Raw genomic sequence first — 22,770 nt, forward strand, 5'->3', positions numbered from 1 at the left:
TACTGCACAAATATATTCATATTTACAGGATATTGATGCACTCACTGTATATGTCTTATTTTAAAACTATTTCTGTTTATAATGTGCACTGGAGCATAATGTCCATATTTTATATTTCTAACCTACATACTAGTTCTACACACTGACATGTAGCACATACTTTGAACGGACTTTACACACTCAGCACATTACACATGTTTTTTAAACATTTTACATACTGCAGTGAAACTGAATCATAATCTTATTTCTACTCTCTACAATTCTCTACACTTTACATCAGAGCGACTGTAACACATCAGTGTGAGGGTTAATAAAGTGTTTCTGATTCTGATTGGCATTAGTGGTAAAATACAATTACTAATTTTCTTGAACTCTGAAGTGTGTGTTTATTTTCTCATGACAAGATTCCCTGCAAACAGTTCACTGATAAAACACGTCAAAATCTTAATGACAAATTTCACAGGAAGTCTATTTAATATTTATCTATTAACACAATTACATATTTGTATTCACTTCCTTATGTGTTTTATTTTATTTGTATCATTTGGAATATTTTTGTTCAACCTGCGATGTTTCATAAATAAGAAACAACAAAGGGTTTGTTGAATTAAAACTACTGATTTTAATTTTACGTAACGATATATAGATCTCCTCTGCTGTCACTGTGATCACCAAGACAAACTCCAGAAAAACAAGATCCCTGAATTTATAAAATATTCTGAACAATTATTGTCTTGCAAAAATCCAAACCTGAAACTGTGTGAATGTGAAGTCTCAACATTAACTGAGATTAAAAATAAAGTTACTGCAGGATGTGATTCAGATCAGACTGTGATCAATAACCCTGATAAACTAATGACTATCAGCAGTCTGATCAAACAAACTGAAGGAAACAGATTCATGTTCAATATTCAGTTTTTATTGTTTAACAGAAGAAAGAACATGATGATGATGATGATGATGATGAAGAAACAGGATGTTTAACGTGTTTCTGTTCATACAGGACCAAGTCACTGTTCACCAGGTCACGAGTCAGTCTCAAGTCTACACATGAAGTCCTGCGTCACGTCTCTGTTGGCAGTGGAGTCACCTGATTGGCTGAAGCCTTTTAAACTTGATTTTAATTGGAGGATGAAGTCGAGTCGTTCAGTCAAGAGTTCAGCGTCACTGCTGATCAGATCTGACGCCTGTACGTCTGACGTGATCAGATTCTGTCCCATCAACCTTTGCTGAGGGCGAGGTCACTGGGACACGTTTGACCTCTGACCCGAGGTCAGTTGGACGATGACATCACCAAAACACAAACAGAGATTAAAGAAAAAAACTTGTTCAGTTCACGTTGAACCCAGGAAGTAAAGTTTTTCACACGTGTTTGTTTTAACATCCATGACCTGACACGCACTGTTACATTCCATCGCTCCTGAAGCTACCGCCACATCGCCGTGGTAACTCACCGCCTCTCGGCGTTTTAAACACAGCCGTCAGGGGATGAAGTGGTTGCCGCCCTCGTGCACAGATTTTGCTTCACAGCATCAGTGAAGCAGAGAGACAACGTGAGGAGGAGCTGATGATGTCGGTGTCTGAGTCACAGCGCCGGAAACTTATCAGGACAAAAAAACTGGACCTGTGACACCATGTCCGCCAAACATCAGACAGGAAGTTGTTCACATACGTAAAACTCTTTGGTCGTTTCACTGGTTTCTGTTGTTTTGTTTCAGTCTGCAGCTTCACGTTACGTTCACTTCTGCCGGCATTCACAGAGACACCTGCCGCCATCATCTGCCCTCATCACCTGCCGCCATCACCTGCCCTCATCACCTGCTGCCATCACCTGCCGCCATCACCTGCCGCCATCACCTGCCCTCATCACCTGCTGCCATCACCTGCTGCCATCACCTGCCGCCATCACCTGCCCTCATCACCTGCCGTCATCACCTGCCCTCATCACCTGCTGCCATCACCTGCCCTCATCACCTGCCGTCATCACCTGCCCTCATCACCTGCCGCCATCACCTGCCCTCATCACCTGCCGTCATCACCTGCCCTCATCACCTGCCGCCATCACCTGCCCTCATCACCTGCCGCCATCACCTGCCCTCATCACCTGCCGTCATCACCTGCCGCCATCACCTGCCGCCATCACCTGCCCTCATCACCTGCCGCCATCACCTGCCCTCATCACCTGCCGTCATCACCTGCCGTCATCACCTGCCCTCATCACCTGCCGCCATCACCTGCCCTCATCACCTGCCGTCATCACCTGCCGCCATCATCTGCCCTCATCACCTGCCGCCATCACCTGCCCTCATCACCTGCCGCCATCACCCGCCCTCCTCATCACCTGCCCTCCTCATCACCTGCCGCCATCACCTGCCCTCCTCATCACCTGCCGCCATCACCCGCCCTCCTCATCACCTGCCGCCATCACCCACCCTCCTCATCACCTGCCACCATCACCCGCCCTCCTCATCACCTGCCGCCATCACCCGCCCTCATCACCTGCCGCCATCACCTGCCGTCATCACCTGCCGCCATCACCTGCCGCCATCACCTGCCCTCATCACCTGCCGCCATCACCTGCCCTCATCACCTGCCGTCATCACCTGCCGTCATCACCTGCCCTCATCACCTGCCGCCATCACCTGCCCTCATCACCTGCCGTCATCACCTGCCGCCATCATCTGCCCTCATCACCTGCCGCCATCACCTGCCCTCATCACCTGCCGCCATCACCCGCCCTCCTCATCACCTGCCCTCCTCATCACCTGCCGCCATCACCTGCCCTCCTCATCACCTGCCGCCATCACCCGCCCTCCTCATCACCTGCCGCCATCACCCACCCTCCTCATCACCTGCCACCATCACCCGCCCTCCTCATCACCTGCCGCCATCACCCGCCCTCATCACCTGCCGCCATCACCTGCCCTCATCACCTGCCGTCATCACCTGCCGCCATCATCTGCCCTCATCACCTGCCGCCATCACCCGCCCTCATCACCTGCCGCCATCACCCGCCCTCATCACCTGCCGCCATCACCTGCCCTCGTCATCACCTGCCAGCAGCTTAACCCTGAACCCTTAAACATTCCTCTGAAGAGGTGAGGACCAAACACAATGTAGTAATGTCCTCACAACGTAGTAATGTCCCCGTAATACAGAAAAGTCCTCATAGTGATGGTTTACGTTGGCACTACAACCCGCACAGGACAGTTGAACAGACATGTTGGACTGTTCCTTTAGAGTCGATCTGTCAGTGATTCAGTTTGAGACATCGTTCCTAAAACGCTGAGTTGATCTGTGTGTCAGGACTTTTGTCTCTGGAATGTTTCTTAGTGTTTGATTCTTTGTAACAACAGTTTTTAAACAGAGAAGACGTTTTAATCATTTAAATCATTTCATTTTCTGTTAAAAACAAAAAAAGAACAGGAAGGTTGAACAACAAAAACTAAAATGTTCAGAGTTCATCAGAAGCAGCTTTGACCTTAAAGAACCACAACAATGAGAAAAACCTTTGATAACTGAGCAGCAACAAATCGCTGTGACGTTGGTAGTGATCTGACCTGATTGACTCAGAGCTCTTCGGTCACTCAACAACTTCACTGGTTGTTTTGTGATTGTTGCAGCCTGAAACGTCTGATCTCACTGCAACCTGTCTACAAAACATTAGGACATATGTTGTGATATTTTTTAGGACTTTCTTCTACCATGATAAGAATTTAAAAAAAAATATCTGAATCCATATTGGTGTCAAATAAGACAAATATTTGAAAAACATCTTTGCTGGTCCGAAGTTTGTTTTGTTACAACCGTCAGAGTGAAATTTGGAAGGTGACAGACAGGTCGGTGAGGATGAAACAGGCCGACCTGGTGATACAGGAAGAATAGAATCCATTACAGATGAGGCAGACAGTGGCGTCAGCGTCAGGTGAAGGAGAGTCCGCTGTGCCTTCGACAGCTTGAGACAATTGATAGTTTGAAAAGTCAGAAAGTTCCAACAGTTAAACACTAATCTGCGTACAGCGTTCTACAGTCGACACTTAAAGCTCCAGTGTGTCAGATTTAAATAGAATCTAATGTTTATATCTCCACAGGGAGCAGGTCCTCGTCTACAGAGATCACCATGTTGCACCGCCATGATTCTACAGTAGCCCAGAACGGACAAACCAAACACTGACTCTAGATAGAGACATTCATGTGTTCATGTTGGACACCGTGGTTAGCAGCTCCTCCATGATGAGCAGCATCAGAAAAACATTTTATTTAAATGTGAAGTTAAAAGAGAAAAAAGTTGAGCGGACATTATCAGGTGCTGTGCGGAGCGGCCCAGCTGTGACGAGCCAGACAGCATCTGAGAAACAGATGTTTTACTGTGAAACGTCTTCCTTCAGTGTGTTTCCTAGTCTGTTCCTCTGAGAATCATTCAGCTCCTGAACAATCAACACTGAAGGAATTCTGAGCAGGAGAAGTTTCTTCACTGCTGGACGCCACTAAATCCTCCTGAATATGACACACTGGACCTTTAAATGTGGTTGTGTGTCTTAAATGATGAGTGTTCTTACTGTGACAGATTCACCTGCTCTGAGCTGCAGGAAAAGGGCCTTTCATGTTTGAGTTCCAGTGTTGCTCACATCGACGCCCTAACACCTCGACCTGTCATTAAACCCCTTCATAAACACTGGGTAGCATTAGCCGTGTGACGCTAATAGTTATCCCTGTCACTGTGCGAGTGAGTCTGTCCCAGAGCAGCAGCGTCATGATAAACAGAGTGGGGCTGAGCGGATCAGTGAGCCGCACGCAGCTCTACAATAAAACCAGATGTGACTGTTTTAAACACTCTGTGGTATGTGGTAATGATTTGTGGTGAAGTTGTGGTGATTGGACAAAATGACAAGGTCGTGCAGACTTGATAGGGATTGGCTGAATGAGTGTGAGACAGTGTGAAGTCGTGGAGGGAGTGACTGTCTCTGGAGAAAACATGATAACTGTTTGTTCTCCAATTTCTCAGCTGATTTATGGACGATGACTCAGATGAAGCCTCACTGACTGATATCAACACGTGTTTCACTGAGTGATGAAGACGACTGTTGGAGTATCTTCATTTCTATGATCTGTGTGCCTCTGCCGATAAACTACAATAACTAACTTCCTGTTAGACCACCTGCATGCACCTGTCCCTTTGTCCCCGCCCTCCATACACACTCCCAGCAGCAGCAGCAGCAGCAGCAGGCGTTCACTGGGCCGGCCGGTGGTGGATGAACCTTTTCAGGTGGTAGCGCAGCACTCCTTTGGTTTTAAAGGTCTTGCCGCAGCTGCAGGCATGCGGCCGCTCTCCGGTGTGGTCGAGCTGGTGGACCCGCAGCAGCGAGCTGGTGAAGAAGAACTCTCCACAGGTGATGCAGTAGTGGCTCTTCTCTCCCGTGTGTTTGGATCTCTGGTGGCTCAGCAGCGAGCCCGACGTGATGAAGCTTTGACCGCAGTCTCTGCAGGTGAAGGGACGCTCACCGGTGTGGATCCTCTCGTGGGCCCTCCAGGAATTGTGGTAGGAGAAGGACTTCTCGCAGTATGAGCACTGGTACAGCTTCTCCTTGGTGTGGCTCAGCCGGTGCATCTTCAGGTAGTGAGCGATGGTGAAGCTCTTGCCGCAGTCGTCGCAGGTGAATGGCTTCTCGCCCACGTGGAACAGTGTGATGTGAGACCTCAGGTGGGACGACTGGGTGAATCTCTTGCCGCAGGTGATGCAGAGGAACGGTCGCTCTCCGGTGTGGGTGACCATGTGAGACTTGAGGTGCGGTGACTGGGTGAACCTCTTCCCGCACTCTGTGCACTTGTAGGGCTTGAGTCCAGTGTGCGTGCGGTTGTGCAGCTTCAGCCCCTGCAGGCTGGAGAAACACTTGCCGCACTCAGTGCAGTGGTAGTCCTTCAGGTCCTCGTGGGTTCGCTGGTGGCAGCGCAGGCCGCTCAGCAGCTTGAAGCCTTTGCCGCAGGTGGAGCATTTGTGCGGCTTCCTGTTGGAGTGGGTCACCTGGTGGAGCTTCAGGCTCTGAGGGTTGCTGAAGGTCTTCTTGCACTTGAGGCAGGGCAGCGGCTTCGGGTTCTTGTGCGACTTGCGGTGGAAGTTGAAGCCCTGGTAGGAGACGAACATCTTGTTGCAGATTTTGCAGTGGTAGCACTTCTCCCCCTTGTGCTGCTCCAGGTGATCGTTGAGCTCGCCCTGCTCGCTGAAGCCATCCCCACAGAACCAGCACTTGAAGGGTTTGGTGCCGGAGTGCGTCCGGTGGTGGGTCTTCCAGTCCCTCTTCAGGGCGAAAGTCTTGTCGCAGTAGGAGCAGCGGTAGGGCTCCTTGCGGTCGTGGATCTGCTGGTGGACGACGAGGCTCATAAGGGTCGGGTAGGTCTTCCCGCACTGCCAGCACTCGTTGGGTTTCTGTCCTCGGTGGGTCCTGCGGTGAGCCTCCAGATGGGACTGTTTGTAAAAGCCTTTGTTACAGTCGCAGCAGTACACCATCTTCCTGCCCGTGTTGGTCGGCCGGTGCTGCCTCGGCCTCTGGGGACACAGCTGAGGGTGGTCGTCTGCGGGAAGGAGAGGTCAGAGGTCAACTTCTTTAACAAGTGACTCACAGACGGACACAGTAAAACATGGCGGCACCATGATGTGATGATACTTGTGATAAATAAACAGATATCAAAGTGCTAAAATACAACTGAAAATTAAAAAAATCAAATGAAATTATTTCCAATATTCTGTTACGTACATTTTACCCCTCAAACTCTCTTTAAACTAACTCAATAAATCTGAGTTTCATGATGCGTTCATGGCGCAGGTCGACTTCACGGTGACGATAAATAAATGACATATTCTGCAGCTCTGCACTGAAAATCTGCTTTAATATAAAAGTCTAAATAAACCATAAAACTGTTTTTGTTCTTGACCCAAATCTTTAGAATTCATTTATTCTCCTGATGAGTTTATATCACAACAGATTTTAATAGGGCTGGGGCGATGCGTCGACGTCATCAACTACGCTAATACGTCGACACAAATTATTTGCGTGGACGCGTCGGTTCAAACAAAAAAATGGCGGTGTGCAGCAGCAGCAGTGCTGGTATCGACTCCTCAGGGCTTCAACAAACTAAAAAATCATGTCGTACATGCTCTTCAAAAGTTTGGGAACACTTCACATTCAGCGGAGCAGATACCAAGGTTTGGCGATTGTGTAAAACGCAGCTGTCGTACCATACAAGCATGTCAGCGATGAGTGAGCAACTAAAAAGACGACACCCTGGAGCCGTGAATCAAGATGGCAAAACACCGTAAGTTCTGTCAAGTTTTTCCCTTTCCCATGTTGGGTGTTTGTTTTAGTCTAAGTTTAAGTCCACTGTAACGTTTGACTGTTGCTTTGTTAGCCTACTTATGTACCCTACCCTCACTAATGTAGGCTAGTTTAAATTTGCAGTTTATCATCCGGGTATGTTTCTGTGAGTGTGTGTACTGTGTTGTGCTGCAGGTTTGGGCCGGGATTGGTTATAATTGTCTCGGACTTGGGTCGGGTTCGGTTAGGAAAATGCGGCCCGAGCCGCCTGTGTGTGTGTGTGTGTGTGTGTGTGTGTGTGTGTTTGTGTGCATGACACATAGAGCAGAGGAGAGTTGTAAAGGTGCGACCATGTAGAGACAGAAATGACATGCAGTCATGTGAATAAGATAAATAACATAAGTCTCTTTAGTTAGTTTAATAAAAGGACAGGTATAGACCTGTTCTATAGGAAAGGTAACCTTACATGACTTCTGTTGTGATCTGGAGCTATACAGGAAATAAAACCAAATACAATTAACTTGATCTGCTATTGATTACTGTCTAATCAATAGCAATCCTTTCTGAAGTTGAGGTCCAGTAGCCTATGTTCTGATTACATGTCTGACAAATGACTGGCATACCAGCACATGCAATGATGTGGACTGTACATTGACAAACTAAACCATAAGTTATAAGAGTAAGTTCATTGACCCTTGTGTTTGGGGTTTGTCACCTTTTTAGGAGCCAGCAAAGAAGTGTGAAGGATTTTTTCCATAAGAAGACCCCTACTCCCTGCACACCGACACACAGATGGCTGCTGTGTTGACAGACAGCATTCTATCAATGACTGTCATGACATGAGGCCCCTTGCTATTGTGGAAGGAGTAGGTTACCGTGAAATGGTCAACACATTTCACTCTAGACTCCCCTTTAACAGATTTGATGGAGAAGAAATGTGTGACTTCAATGGACACCATGAAAACTAAGCTAAAACATGTCACATCTAAAATCACACTCACCAGTTACCGGTCACCAGTGGACCAGGGTTTTCCCTGGGTTTGTTCAAGACCAAGGTGGCAAAGGCCTGTGGCGGGGGGCATCTTGACAGCTGTACTTTTAGATACGGTCCCCCCCCTCTATTAAATATGAAAGGAGGCCCCCACATGCTTGAGCTTTACACTGCTGACTTGTATAATCAGAACAGACATGTCCTGTGATTTTCAGCCTCCTATGATTATATTTACTCTTTACAGCAAGCACATCCTGACAGCTGAGAATATTACTGTCAGGTATTGTCCCCCCTCTATTAAATATGAATGGAGGCTGGAAATCACAGGACATGTCTGTTCTGATGATACAAGTCAGCAGACCTGAAATGTGTGTTTCTCTTCTATAATACACATTCTCGGAGGCAACGTCTTTCTACGTACGGGCTTCCTTCACCTTTCAAACGGGGCAGAGCTCCGTGGGAAACAGTAGGAGAGACACAGCCCGAGGGGGAACTGGGATCTGACACAACACCGAAGGGAGAAGCAGGTCTGTGGAGCTGAGCGCCGGACAAAAAAACAAGCACGTAGCACCAAATGCACACCGCTATGGTGTTGCTTTGGGTTGTGAGCACACACAACGCACGTCTACATTGAAAGTAATGGGCTTGTGCGCACAAAAGATGCTACATCTGAACACCCCCCCACGCACGCAGACACACAAGCAAAGGAAAGCAACAGTGGCGATGACATGAGCCAGGATGATGATGGTGATGGTGAGGAACGAGGCACTTCTTTATTTTGGGGAGAACTGTATGCCGAGGGAGAACGACCCCCTTCAGTGGTGGAGGGAAAATGAGGGTAGGTTCCCCACCCTCTTTATTCTAGCCAAGTCTTATTTGGCTCTACCTGCTACATCAACGCCATCTTAAAGGCTTTTTTCAGCTGCAGGAAACATAGTGACCAAGAAAATGGCCAGCCTGACTGCTGACCATGTGGATATGTTGACATTCCTCCACATGAATGCCTAACTGTGTCTTGAAACAGACACACACACACACACACACACACACACACGCACAGGAATTACATACACATCATCCTCCTAAGAGATAGAGAAAGGAGAGGAGGAAAAGGGCAAAAGGGAGAGAGGGTCTAAAGTGTAATACTTTACACTAGAAGATTGTTGTTTTCATTATATAGTTAAGTTGCACTTTTTGGCATAAGATAAGAGGAAAGCTGCCAGAAAAGAGAAAGCGAGGGGGACCGGCGTTCTGAGCTTGTGTTCGAATGTTACTACTGTTTGTTCTAAAAGAAAAAAAGAATGCCGACTCTTAAGTGAGATTTTTTATTTTTATTTTTTATCATGTTGATCTGTTCTGTACGACATCTATTGCACGTCTGTCCGTCCTGGAAGAGGGATCCCTCCTCAGTTGCTCTTCCTGAGGTTTCTACCGTTTTTTTTCCCCGTTAAAGGGTTTTTTGGGGAGTTTTTCCTGATCAGCTGTGAGGGTCATAAGGACAGAGGGATGTCGTATGCTGTAAAGCCCTGTGAGGCAAATTGTGATTTGTGATATTGGGCTTTATAAATAAAATTGATTGATTTTTGTATTACCCCCGAGTGACTTGAATATTTAATTTATTTTTTTGGATAAAATAATATCTACAACTTGAATTTTATTTCACGTAAAAGATGATTTTCTTGAATACTAATGCTCTGCAAGGCAGCGTTGAAGTGTTAATGTGTCAATAAATGTTAATGTCAATAAGAAATGTTTTGGTATTCAAATTATTTAAAAACTAATTCAAATTCAAATTTAAATTGCCTCATTAATCAAATAATTGAAAAAAATAATCGTTAAACTAATAAAAAAAATTTGTCGTTAGATTAGTCGATTAATCAAAAAAATAACTGCTAGATTAAACACTAGAAAAATAATTATTTGGGACAGCCCTAGATTTTATCGACTGATTCTTACCAAGAGACAGGAAGTCCCGCCCCTGTAGCCACAGCCTGCAGTCGGTCAGTTTGACGCAAAGCTTCATGAGGACGGGATACGACTGGATCTCCACATCACCGTCTGGTTCCATTTTGATCCGAACATCTTTGGCTGCGTCCTGAAATCACACCTTTGATCAGTCTGATCCAGAGTCAGCGACACAAACGTGACATTAAAGAATAACTTTGTAACGTGGACTCTGACGTGACGGCTGACGGGCTCATGGTGTTTGTGTCTGACAACGCTCTGCAGGGTTGCCACGCATTATGTCAACATTAAAAACATTTCCATGACTTTCAAGGACCCATAATAATGTTTCCATGACGATTCACAACATACAACACAAACAGAACCGTCTAAATTCAGCACACTGTCCTTTACAAGAGTCAAACGTAAGTCCAGCTGACTGACAGATGTGGACACGAACGCAGAGACTAAATGAATCACGTCAGAACTCCGATAAGCCAACAGCTACAGAAAGTAAATTCACTGTTATCTGATGGTACACTGAATGTTTTCCACAGATTATTGTAACAATACATTTTACTACACAAAACAAAATTTCCAGGACTTTTACAGGCCTGAGAAATGAGGCTGTAAAAATTCAATGACTTTTCCAGGTTTTCCATGACTGTGGGAACCCTGACAATGGAAAGGATCTCTAAAGAAACAGAGCTTTGTGTTAAACAGGAAGATCCTTTTTGTTTCACCAGAAACAGCCCCGAAATCTCTTTCACCAAACCTGATCTCTACCATCATGAAACAGACTTCATTTAAATAAACCTGAACTCGTAATTAGTGTGCAGTACCAGTGTTAGTATTAGTGTGCAGTACCTGTGTTAGTGTGCAGTACCAGTGTTAGTATTAGTGTGCAGTACCTGTGTTAGTGTGCAGTACCAGTGTTAGTATTAGTGTGCAGTACCTGTGTTAGTATTAGTGTGCAGTACCAGTGTTAGTGTTAGTATGCAGTACAAGTGTTAGTATTAGTGTGCAGTACCAGTGTTAGTATTAGTGCGCAGTACCAGTGTTAGTGTGCAGTACCAGTGTTAGTATTAGTGTGTAGTACCAGTGTTAGTGTGCAGTACCAGTGTTAGTGCGCAGTACCAGTATTAGTGCGCAGTACCAGTGTTAGTATTAGTGCGCAGTACCAGTGTTAGTATTAGTGCGCAGTACCAGTGTTAGTATTAGTGCGCAGTACCAGTGTTAGTATTAGTGCGCAGTACCAGTGTTAGTATTAGTGCGCAGTACCAGTGTTAGTATTAGTGCGCAGTACCAGTGTTGGTATTAGTGCGCAGTACCAGTGTTGGTATTAGTGCGCAGTACCAGTGTTGGTATTAGTGCGCAGTACCAGTGTTGGTATTAGTGCGCAGTACCAGTGTTGGTATTAGTGCGCAGTACCAGTGTTGGTATTAGTGCGCAGTACCAGTGTTAGTATTAGTGCGCAGTACCAGTGTTAGTATTAGTGCGCAGTACCAGTGTTAGTATTAGTGCGCAGTACCAGTGTTAGTATTAGTGCGCAGTACCAGTGTTAGTATTAGTGCGCAGTACCAGTGTTGGTATTAGTGCGCAGTACCAGTGTTAGTATTAGTGCGCAGTACCAGTGTTGGTATTAGTGCGCAGTACCAGTGTTGGTATTAGTGTGCAGTACCAGTGTTAGTGTGCAGTACCAGTGTTAGTGTTAGTGCGCAGTACCAGTGTTAGTGTGCAGTACCAGTGTTAGTGTTAGTGCGCAGTACCAGTGTTAGTATTAGTGTGCAGTACCAGTGTTAGTGTGCAGTACCAGTGTTAGTGTTAGTGTGCAGTACCAGTGTTGGTATTAGTGTGCAGTACTAGTGTTGGTATTAGTGCGCAGTACCAGTGTTAGTGTTAGTGCGCAGTACCAGTGTTAGTATTAGTGTGCAGTACCAGTGTTAGTATTAGTGTGCAGTACCAGTGTTAGTATTAGTGTGCAGTACCAGTTTTAGTGTGCAGTACCAGTATTAGTGTGCAGTACCAGTGTTAGTGTGCAGTACCAGTGTTAGTATTAGTGTGCAGTACCAGTTTTAGTGTGCAGTACCAGTATTAGTGTGCAGTACCAGTGTTAGTGCGCAGTACCAGTGTTAGTGTTAGTATGCAGTACCAGTGTTGGTATTAGTGTGCAGTACCAGTGTTAGTATTAGTGCACAGTACCAGTGTTAGTGTTAGTGCGCAGTACCAGTGTTGGTATTAGTGTGCAGTACCAGTGTTAGTATTAGTGCACAGTACCAGTGTTAGTGTTAGTGCGCAGTACCAGTGTTGGTATTAGTGTGCAGTACCAATGTTAGTATTAGTGTGCAGTACCAGTGTTAGTATTAGTGCACAGTACCAGTGTTAGTGTTAGTGCGCAATACCAGTGTTGGTATTAGTGTGCAGTACCAGTGTTAGTATTAGTGTGCAGTACCAGTGTTGGTATTAGTGTGCAGTACCAGTTTTAGTGTGCAGTACCAGTATTAGTGTGCAGTACCAGTGTTAGTGTTAGTGTGCAGTACCAGTGTTGGTATTAGTGTGCAGTACCAGTGTTGGTATTAGTGTGCAGTACCAGTGTTGGTATTAGTGTGCAGTACCAGTGTTGGTATTAGTGTGCAGTACCAGTGTTGGTATTAGTGTGCAGTACCAGTGTTAGTATTAGTGCGCAGTACCAGTGTTAGTATTAGTGTGCAGTACTAGTGTTAGTGTGCAGTACCAGTGTTAGTGTTAGTGTGCAGTACCAGTGTTGGTATTAGTGTGCAGTACCAGTGTTAGTGGGCAGTACCAGTGTTGGTATTAGTGCGCAGTACCAGTGTTAGTATTAGTGTGCAGTACCAGTGTTAGTGTGCAGTACCAGTGTTGGTATTAGTGTGCAGTACCAGTGTTAGTGGGCAGTACCAGTGTTGGTATTAGTGCGCAGTACCAGTGTTAGTATTAGTGTGCAGTACCAGTGTTAGTATTAGTGCGCAGTACCAGTGTTAGTATTAGTGTGCAGTACCAGTGTTAGTGTGCAGTACCAGTGTTGGTATTAGTGGGCAGTACCAGTGTTGGTATTAGTGCGCAGTACCAGTGTTGGTATTAGTGCGCAGTACCAGTGTTGGTATTAGTGCGCAGTACCAGTGTTACTATTAGTGTGCAGTACCAGTTTTAGTATTAGTGTGCAGTACCAGTTTTAGTGTGCAGTACCAGTGTTAGTGTGCAGTACCAGTGTTAGTGTGCAGTACCAGTGTTAGTGTTAGTGTGCAGTACCAGTGTTGGTATTAGTGTGCAGTACCAGTGTTGGTATTAGTGTGCAGTACCAGTGTTAGTATTAGTGCGCAGTACCAGTGTTGGTATTAGTGCGCAGTACCAGTGTTAGTATTAGTGTGCAGTACCAGTATTAGTGTGCAGTACCAGTGTTAGTGTGCAGTACCAGTGTTAGTGTTAGTGTGCAGTACCAGTGTTAGTGTTAGTGCGCAGTACCAGTGTTGGTATTAGTGTGCAGTACCAGTGTTAGTATTAGTGTGCAGTACCAGTGTTGGTATTAGTGTGCAGTACCAGTTTTAGTGTGCAGTACCAGTATTAGTGTGCAGTACCAGTGTTAGTGTTAGTGTGCAGTACCAGTGTTGGTATTAGTGTGCAGTACCAGTGTTAGTATTAGTGCGCAGTACCAGTGTTAGTGTTAGTGCGCAGTACTAGTGTTAGTATTAGTGCGCAGTACCAGTGTTGGTATTAGTGCGCAGTACCAGTGTTAGTATTAGTGCGCAGTACCAGTGTTAGTATTAGTGCGCAGTACCAGTGTTGGTATTAGTGCGCAGTACCAGTGTGCAGTACCAGTGTTGGTATTAGTGTGCAGTACCAGTGTTAGTATTAGTGCGCAGTACCAGTGCGCAGTACCAGTGTTGGTATTAGTGTGCAGTACCAGTGTTAGTATTAGTGCGCAGTACCAGTGTTGGTATTAGTGCGCAGTACCAGTGTTAGTATTAGTGCGCAGTACCAGTGTTGGTATTAGTGTGCAGTACCAGTGTTAATATTAGTGAGCAGTACCAGTGTGCAGTACCAGTGTTGGTATTAGTGTGCAGTACCAGTGTTAGTGTTAGTGCGCAGTACCAGTGTTAATATTAGTGTGCAGTACCAGTGTTAGTGTGCAGTACCAGTGTTGGTATTAGTGTGCAGTACCAGTGTTAGTGTTAGTGCGCAGTACCAGTGTTAGTATTAGTGCGCAGTACCAGTGTTAGTATTAGTGCGCAGTACCAGTGTTGGTATTAGTGTGCAGTACCAGTGTTAGTATTAGTGCGCAGTACCAGTGTGCAGTACCAGTGTTAGTATTAGTGCGCAGTACCAGTGCGCAGTACCAGTGTTGGTATTAGTGTGCAGTACCAGTGTTAGTATTAGTGCGCAGTACCAGTGTGCAGTACCAGTGTTAGTATTAGTGCGCAGTGTTAGTATTAGTGCGCAGTACCAGTGTGCAGTACCAGTGTTGGTATTAGTGTGCAGTACCAGTGTTAGTATTAGTGTGCAGTACCAGTGTTAGTATTAGTGTGCAGTACCAGTGTTAGTATTAGTGTGCAGTACCAGTGTTGGTATTAGTGCGCAGTACCAGTGTTAGTATTAGTGCGCAGTACCAGTGTTGGTATTAGTGTGCAGTACCAGTGTTAGTATTAGTGCGCAGTACCAGTGTTAGTGTTAGTGTGCAGTACCAGTGTTAGTATTAGTGTGCAGGACCAGTGTTGGTATTAGTGTGCAGTACCAGTGTTAGTATTAGTGCGCAGTACCAGTGTTAGTATTAGTGTGCAGTACCAGTGTTAGTGTGCAGTACCAGTGTTGGTATTAGTGTGCAGTACCAGTGTTAGTATTAGTGTGCAGTACCAGTGTTGGTATTAGTGTGCAGTACAAGTGTTGGTATTAGTGTGCAGTACCAGTGTTGGTATTAGTGTGCAGTACCAGTGTGCAGTACCAGTGTTGGTATTAGTGCGCAGTACCAGTGTGCAGTACCAGTGTTGGTATTAGTGCGCAGTACCAGTGTGCAGTACCAGTGTTAGTATTAGTGTGCAGTACCAGTGTTAGTATTAGTGCGCAGTACTAGTGTTAGTATTAGTGTGCAGTACCAATGTTAGTATTAGTGTGCAGTACCAGTGTTGGTATTAGTGTGCAGTACCAGTGTGCTGTACCAGTGTTGGTATTAGTGCGCAGTACCAGTGTGCAGTACCAGTGTTAGTATTAGTGTGCAGTACCAGTGTTAGTATTAGTGTGCAGTACCAGTGTTAGTATTAGTGCGCAGTACTAGTGTTAGTATTAGTGTGCAGTACCAGTGTTAATATTAGTGTGCAGTACTAGTGTTAGTGTGCAGTATTAGTGTTAGTATTAGTGCACAGTACTAGTGTTAGTATTAGTGTGCAGTACCAGTGTTAGTGTGCAGTACCAGTGTTAGTATTAGTGCGCAGTACTAGTGTTAGTATTAGTGTGCAGTACCAATGTTAGTATTAGTGTGCAGTACCAGTGTTGGTATTAGTGTGCAGTACCAGTGTGCTGTACCAGTGTTGGTATTAGTGCGCAGTACAAGTGTGCAGTACCAGTGTTAGTATTAGTGTGCAGTACCAGTGTTAGTATTAGTGTGCAGTACCAGTGTTAGTATTAGTGTGCAGTACTAGTGTTAGTATTAGTGTGCAGTACCAGTGTTAGTATTAGTGCGCAGTACCAGTGTGCAGTACCAGTGTTAGTATTAGTGCGCAGTGTTAGTATTAGTGCGCAGTACCAGTGTGCAGTACCAGTGTTGGTATTAGTGTGCAGTACCAGTGTTAGTATTAGTGTGCAGTACCAGTGTTAGTATTAGTGTGCAGTACCAGTGTTAGTATTAGTGTGCAGTACCAGTGTTGGTATTAGTGCGCAGTACCAGTGTTAGTATTAGTGCGCAGTACCAGTGTTGGTATTAGTGTGCAGTACCAGTGTTAGTATTAGTGCGCAGTACCAGTGTTAGTGTTAGTGTGCAGTACCAGTGTTAGTATTAGTGTGCAGGACCAGTGTTGGTATTAGTGTGCAGTACCAGTGTTAGTATTAGTGCGCAGTACCAGTGTTAGTATTAGTGTGCAGTACCAGTGTTAGTGTGCAGTACCAGTGTTGGTATTAGTGTGCAGTACCAGTGTTAGTATTAGTGTGCAGTACCAGTGTTGGTATTAGTGTGCAGTACAAGTGTTGGTATTAGTGTGCAGTACCAGTGTTGGTATTAGTGTGCAGTACCAGTGTGCAGTACCAGTGTTGGTATTAGTGCGCAGTACCAGTGTGCAGTACCAGTGTTGGTATTAGTGCGCAGTACCAGTGTGCAGTACCAGTGTTAGTATTAGTGTGCAGTACCAGTGTTAGTATTAGTGCGCAGTACTAGTGTTAGTATTAGTGTGCAGTACCAATGTTAGTATTAGTGTGCAGTACCAGTGTTGGTATTAGTGTGCAGTACCAGTGTGCTGTACCAGTGTTGGTATTAGTGCGCAGTACCAGTGTGCAGTACCAGTGTTAGTATTAGTGTGCAGTACCAGTGTTAGTATTAGTGTGCAGTACCAGTGTTAGTATTAGTGCGCAGTACTAGTGTTAGTATTAGTGTGCAGTACCAGTGTTAATATTAGTGTGCAGTACTAGTGTTAGTGTGCAGTATTAGTGTTAGTATTAGTGCACAGTACTAGTGTTAGTATTAGTGTGCAGTACCAGTGTTAGTGTGCAGTACCAGTGTTAGTATTAGTGCGCAGTACTAGTGTTAGTATTAGTGTGCAGTACCAATGTTAGTATTAGTGTGCAGTACCAGTGTTGGTATTAGTGTGCAGTACCAGTGTGCTGTACCAGTGTTGGTATTAGTGCGCAGTACAAGTGTGCAGTACCAGTGTTAGTATTAGTGTGCAGTACCAGTGTTAGTATTAGTGTGCAGTACCAGTGTTAGTATTAGTGTGCAGTACTAGTGTTAGTATTAGTGTGCAGTACCAGTGTTAGTATTAGTGTGCAGTACTAGTGTTAGTATTAGTGTGCAGTACTAATGTTAATATTAGTGTGCAGTACTAGTGTTAGTGTGCAGTATTAGTGTTAGTATTAGTGCACAGTACCAGTGTTAGTATTAGTGTGCAGTACTAGTGTTAGTATTAGTGCACAGTACTGTTAATATTAGTGTGCAGTACTAGTGTTAGTATTAGTGTGCAGTACCAGTGTTAGTATTAGTGTGCAGTACTAGTGTTAGTATTAGTGTGCAGTACCAGTGTTAGTGTTAGTGTGCAGTACTAGTGTTAGTATTAGTGTGCAGTACTAGTGTTAGTATTAGTGTGCAGTACCAGTGTTAGTATTAGTGTGCAGTACTAGTGTTAGTATTAGTGCGCAGTACCAGTGTTAGTATTAGTGTGCAGTACTAGTGTTAGTATTAGTGCGCAGTACCAGTGTTAGTGTTAGTGTGCAGTACTAGTGTTAGTATTAGTGCGCAGTACCAGTGTTAGTGTTAGTGTGCAGTACCAGTGTTAGTATTAGTGCGCAGTACTAGTGTTAGTATTAGTGCGCAGTACCAGTGTTAGTGTTAGTGTGCAGTACTAGTGTTAGTATTAGTGCGCAGTACCAGTGTTAGTGTTAGTGTGCAGTACTAGTGTTAGTATTAGTGCGCAGTACCAGTGTTAGTGTTAGTGTGCAGTACCAGTGTTAGTGTTAGTGTGCAGTACCAGTGTTAGTATTGTTCCTGCAGTATTAGATGTTAATCCTGGTGTTTGAAACACTGGGTTCAGGCCTCTACAGCAGTGGACATCAGGCAGACCCACAGCAGACAGGACCTGAACCAAACTCCATTCAGAATCCGACCATTGTATTTTCTGCCCTCAGTGACAGACACACGCAGACAGACAGATCAATAAATTTGGGTGAAGTCAGATGAATGCACGTGACTCTTTCATTCGGCTAACACCACATTGATTCAAACTTAACGCCGCCTCACCTGTTTGTCCTCACTGTGTCTTGTTGCAGCACCAAACTTTACCGGATCATTAACGTTTAACTGGAGCGGAGTTCTGTTGGGTTGAGGCCGAATTAACGGCGGCACCGTAATAACGTGTTCTATCATCTTTGTGTCCGGTAACGTTAGTGTGCACCGCTAGAGAACTGGCCGCCGGTCCTTAAATGCTGTGTTTTCTGAATGGAGTCTGGTGGGACAGGTCGCTCCCCTCAGGTCTGGAGGCTAGCACCGTTAGCTTAGCTCCACTAACAGCTTCGCTGTGAGACTCTCCGGTTGGCGTTAGGACGGGGGGTCGGTCGGTGTGTTTACCGGTGAAGCCGTGTCGATGTCCATCCCTCCGGTCCAACTGCTCAACGACGGCTCCGTTTGTAAAGTTGAGTGTTGAGCTAACAGCGCCAACTTCTTCTTCTTCTCCTCCTCCTGCAGCAGCAGTAGCTGGCGACTTCCGGGGAAAAGTTCAACCCCCCCCACGTTGTATTTTGTTTTTATTTCACTGCTGACTGGAGTCATGGAAAACTGGAGAAAGTCATGGAACTTCATAATCACATTTTCCAGGCCTGGAAAAATAATGGAATTAGTAAAAAGAAATCAGTGGAAGCTTTGGAAAAGTAATTAAAGTACACCATGACACCGTTTATCACAGCCAGAAATAAAAAATATTATTTTTTGTTGAATTGTCAGCTCTCCGACAACCCTTGGACACATGTGTGACGACGCTTCCATCATTTACAAAACAACATAACCAGATGTGAATTTAGGGCGGCACGGTGGTGTGGTGGTTAGCACTGTCGCCTCACAGCAAGAGGGTTGCCAGTTCGATCCCGGGCGTGGGAGCCCTTCTGTGTGGAGTTTGCATGTTCTCCCTGTGTCAGTGTGGGTTTCCTCCAGGTGCTCCGACATGTTCTCACTGTGTCAGCGTGGGTTTCCTCCAGGTGCTCTGACATGTTCTCCCCGTGTCAGTGTGGGTTTCCTCCAGGTGCTCTGACATGTTCTCCCTGTGTCAGCGTGGGTTTCCTCCAGGTGCTCTGACATGTTCTCCCTGTGTCAGCGTGGGTTTCCTCCAGGTGCTCCAGCTTCCTCCCACAGTCCAAAGACATGCAGGTTAATTGGTGACTCTAAATTGTCCGTAGGTGTGAATGTGAGCCTGAATGGTTGTCTGTCTCTATGTGTCAGTCCTGTGATAGTCTGGTGACCTGTCCAGGGTGAACCCTGCCTCTCGCCCAGTGTCAGCTGGGATAGGCTCCACCCCCTGTGACCCTCAGAATCAGAATCAGAAATACTTTATTGATCCCCGAGGGGAAATTATTTATGTTACAGGTGCTCCTTGCAAGAGAGGAAAGATACATGAAAATATAAGAAATTTAAACAATAGTATTAACAAATATATAGTTAAATAAACAGGAATTATTAACAAACATAAACGTAAATAAATATATATATATATATATATACATATATATATATATATATATATATATATATATATATATATATGTATGTATATATATACATATATATATATATTGTAAACAAAATTTACACAAACAGAATATATACAGTCAGGGTGAATGGGGTTATTGCACAAGTTAAATTAAATTATTGCAGTGTGTGAAAGTCTCAGGGCCACTCAGAGGGAGGAGTTGTACAGTTTGATGGCCACAGGCAGGAATGATTTCCTGTGGCGCTCAGTGGTACATCTTGGTGGTATGAGTCTCCCACTGAAAGTACTCTTGTGCCTGACCAGCACATGGTGGAGTGGGTGTGAGACATTGTCCAAGACAGTTCGTAGCTTAGACAGCATCCTCCTCTCTGACACCACCATCAGAGAGTCACACTCCGTTCCCACAATGTCACTGGCCTTGCGGATCAGTTTGTTGAGTCTGTTGGCGTCCGCCACCCTCAGCCTGCTGCCCCAGCACACAACAGCATAGAGGATAGCACTGGCCACCACAGACTCATAGAAAATCCTCAGCATAGTCCGGCAGATGTTGAAGGACCTCAGTCGCCTCAGAAAATAGAGACGGCTCTGGCCCTTCCTGTAGAGAGCGTTAGTGTTCTTAACCCAGTCCAGTTTATTGTCAGTGTGTACCCCCAGGTACTTATAGTCCTCCACAATGTCCACACTGACCCCTTGGATGGAAACAGGGGTCACCGATGTCTTGGTCCTCCTCAGATCCACAGCCAGTTCCTTTGTCTTTGCCACGTTGAGCTGCAGATGGTTCTGCTCACACCATGTGACAAAGTTATCCACAACAGCCCTGTACTCATCCTCATCACTCTTGGTGATACATCCAACTATAGCAGAGTCATCAGAAAACTTCTGAAGATGGCAGGTCTCAGTGCAATAGCTGAAATCCATGGTGTAGAGGGTGAAGAGGAAGGGAGAGAGGACAGTCCCCTGCGGGGCCCCGGTATTGCTGACCACTCTGTCTGACACACAGCGTTGCAAGCGCACATACTGTGGTCTGCCAGTCAAGTAGTCTACAATCCAGGACACCAGGGGGGCATCCACCTGCACTGCTGTCAGCTTGTCACCCAGTAGAGCTGGACGGATGGTGTTGAATGCACTAGAGAAGTCAAAAAACATGACCCTCACAGTGCTCGCCGGCTTGTCCAAATGGGCGTAGACGCGGTTGAGCAGGTAGATGATGGCGTCCTCAACTCCAAGTCGGGGCTGATAGGCGAACTGGAGGGGGTCCAAAAGTGGCTTGACCATGGGCTGGAGCTGCTCCAAGACGAGTCTCTCCAGGGTCTTCATGATGTGGGAGGTCAATGCCACGGGTCTGTAGTCCTTGGAGCCACTGGGACGTGACGTCTTTGGCACAGGAACGAGGCAGGATGTCTTCCACAGCAAGGGGACCCTCTGGAGACTCAGGCTCATGTTGAAGACATGCTGAAGTACTCCACATAGCTGGGGGGCACAGGCTTTGAGCACCCTGGGGCTGACACCATCAGGGCCTGCAGCCTTATTTGAGTGGAGTCTCATCAGCTGTCTTCTCACATGGTCAGCAGTGAAGCACATTGTGGAGGTGACGACACGTGGGGGAGGGGTGTAGTCCTCATGATGGAGAGAGCAGTCAGTCTGACCATGGGGGGAGGAGGTGTGAGGAGGAGGGGGGGGGGGGGGTCAAGCAGGAGGGTGTTGAGGTGTGAGAGGGAGGAGTGGGGGAGGAGGGCAGAGTGGGAGATGGTTGACCAAGACAGACAGCAGAAGAGTCAGGGGGGGGATGGGCAGGTCCAGCAGTGTCAAATCTGTTAAAAAACAGATTCAGTTCATTGGCCCTGTCCATGCTGCCTTCAGCTCCTCTGTGGTTGTTGGTCCTGAAGCCAGTGATGGTCATCCTCAAGAGGATGAAGTGGTTAGAAGATGAATCAATGAATATGAATTTAAAATAGTGACATTTCATTCAGCCTGTCAGGGTCAAGAAAAAAATACCTGTAGCTTCACCCCCACCTCTGATAAATAAAGAACCGTCCCTGAATGAGAATATTTCATGTGCATTATTTTAATAAAGAGTAATTAACAAATGGAACAAATAATAACAACAATATTAATCTTATTTTTTTAATTTGGATCCGTGTTAGCATCCACTGACCCAACACTGACACAACTATAAAAATAAATATTCAGAAAGATAAATATTCAAACAATGTAACCGGGGGTGTCAAACATATGGCCCGCGGGCCAGACGCGGCCCACCAGGTGACTAGAAGAGGTGCCAGGTTTCAGGAGAAAGTTAAACAATGCGTTGCCTTCTTCATGTAAAGTTGTGCCTCAGAGGTTTCTCCACCCCGACCTGGGGGTTAACAGAGAGTGAAAACTCTGAGTGTGTTAACTCTGAGATGAGGGAAACTCTGAGTGTGTTAACTCTGAGATGAGGGAAACTCTGAGTGTGTTAACTCTGAGATGAGGGACACTCTGAGTGTGTTAACCCTGAGATGAGGGAAACTCTGAGTGTGTTAACTCTGAGATGAGGGAAACTCTGAGTGTGTTAACTCTGAGATGAAGGAAACTCTGAGTGTGTTAACTCTGAGATGAGGGACACTCTGAGTGTGTTAACTCTGAGATGAGGGAAACTCTGAGTGTGTTAACTCTGAGATGAGGGAAACTCTGAGTGTGTTAACTCTGAGATGAAGGAAACTCTGAGTGTGTTAACTCTGAGATGAGGGAAACTCTGAGTGTGTTAACTCTGAGATGAGGGAAACTCTGAGCGTGTTAACTCTGAGATGAAGGAAACTCTGAGTGTGTTAACTCTGAGATGAGGGAAACTCTGAGTGTGTTAACTCTGAGATGAGGGAAACTCTGAGTGTGTTAACTCTGAGATGAGGGAAACTCTGAGTGTGTTAACTCTGAGATGAGGGAAACTCTGAATATGTTAACTCTGAGATGAGGGAAACTTTGAGTGTGTTAACTCTGAGATGAGGGAAACTTTGAGTGTGTTAACTCTGAGATGAGGGAAGCTCTGAGTGTGTTAACTCTGAGATGAGGGAAACTCTGAGTGTGTTAACTCTGAGATGAGGGAAACTCTGAGTGTGTTAACTCTGAGATGAGGGAAACT

General features: G+C 45.6%; 1 protein-coding gene across 2 annotated transcripts; it reads right to left on the bottom strand.

The window, feature by feature from the left end:
• Positions 1-897: 897 nt before the first annotated feature.
• On the bottom strand, positions 898-18,645 carry LOC117272456 (uncharacterized). Of its 2 annotated transcripts, none has more exons than XM_033651396.2 (3): positions 18,521-18,645; positions 10,258-10,396; positions 898-6,570 (listed from the first exon to the last, which is right to left on the bottom strand). In XM_033651396.2, exons 1-3 carry the CDS (start codon positions 18,542-18,544, stop codon positions 5,231-5,233), a joined length of 1,503 nt encoding a protein of 500 aa, XP_033507287.1. In that variant the 5' UTR covers positions 18,545-18,645; the 3' UTR covers positions 898-5,230. The 2 variants fall into 2 exon arrangements, with proteins under 2 accessions (XP_033507287.1, XP_078029599.1); XM_078173473.1 differs by lacking the exon at positions 18,521-18,645 and adding an exon at positions 18,194-18,513.
• Between the last annotated feature and the right edge of the window lie 4,125 nt (positions 18,646-22,770).

The sequence above is a fragment of the Epinephelus lanceolatus genome, chromosome 12 (assembly GCF_041903045.1).
Source record: "Epinephelus lanceolatus isolate andai-2023 chromosome 12, ASM4190304v1, whole genome shotgun sequence".
Taxonomy (NCBI): domain Eukaryota; kingdom Metazoa; phylum Chordata; class Actinopteri; order Perciformes; family Serranidae; genus Epinephelus; species Epinephelus lanceolatus.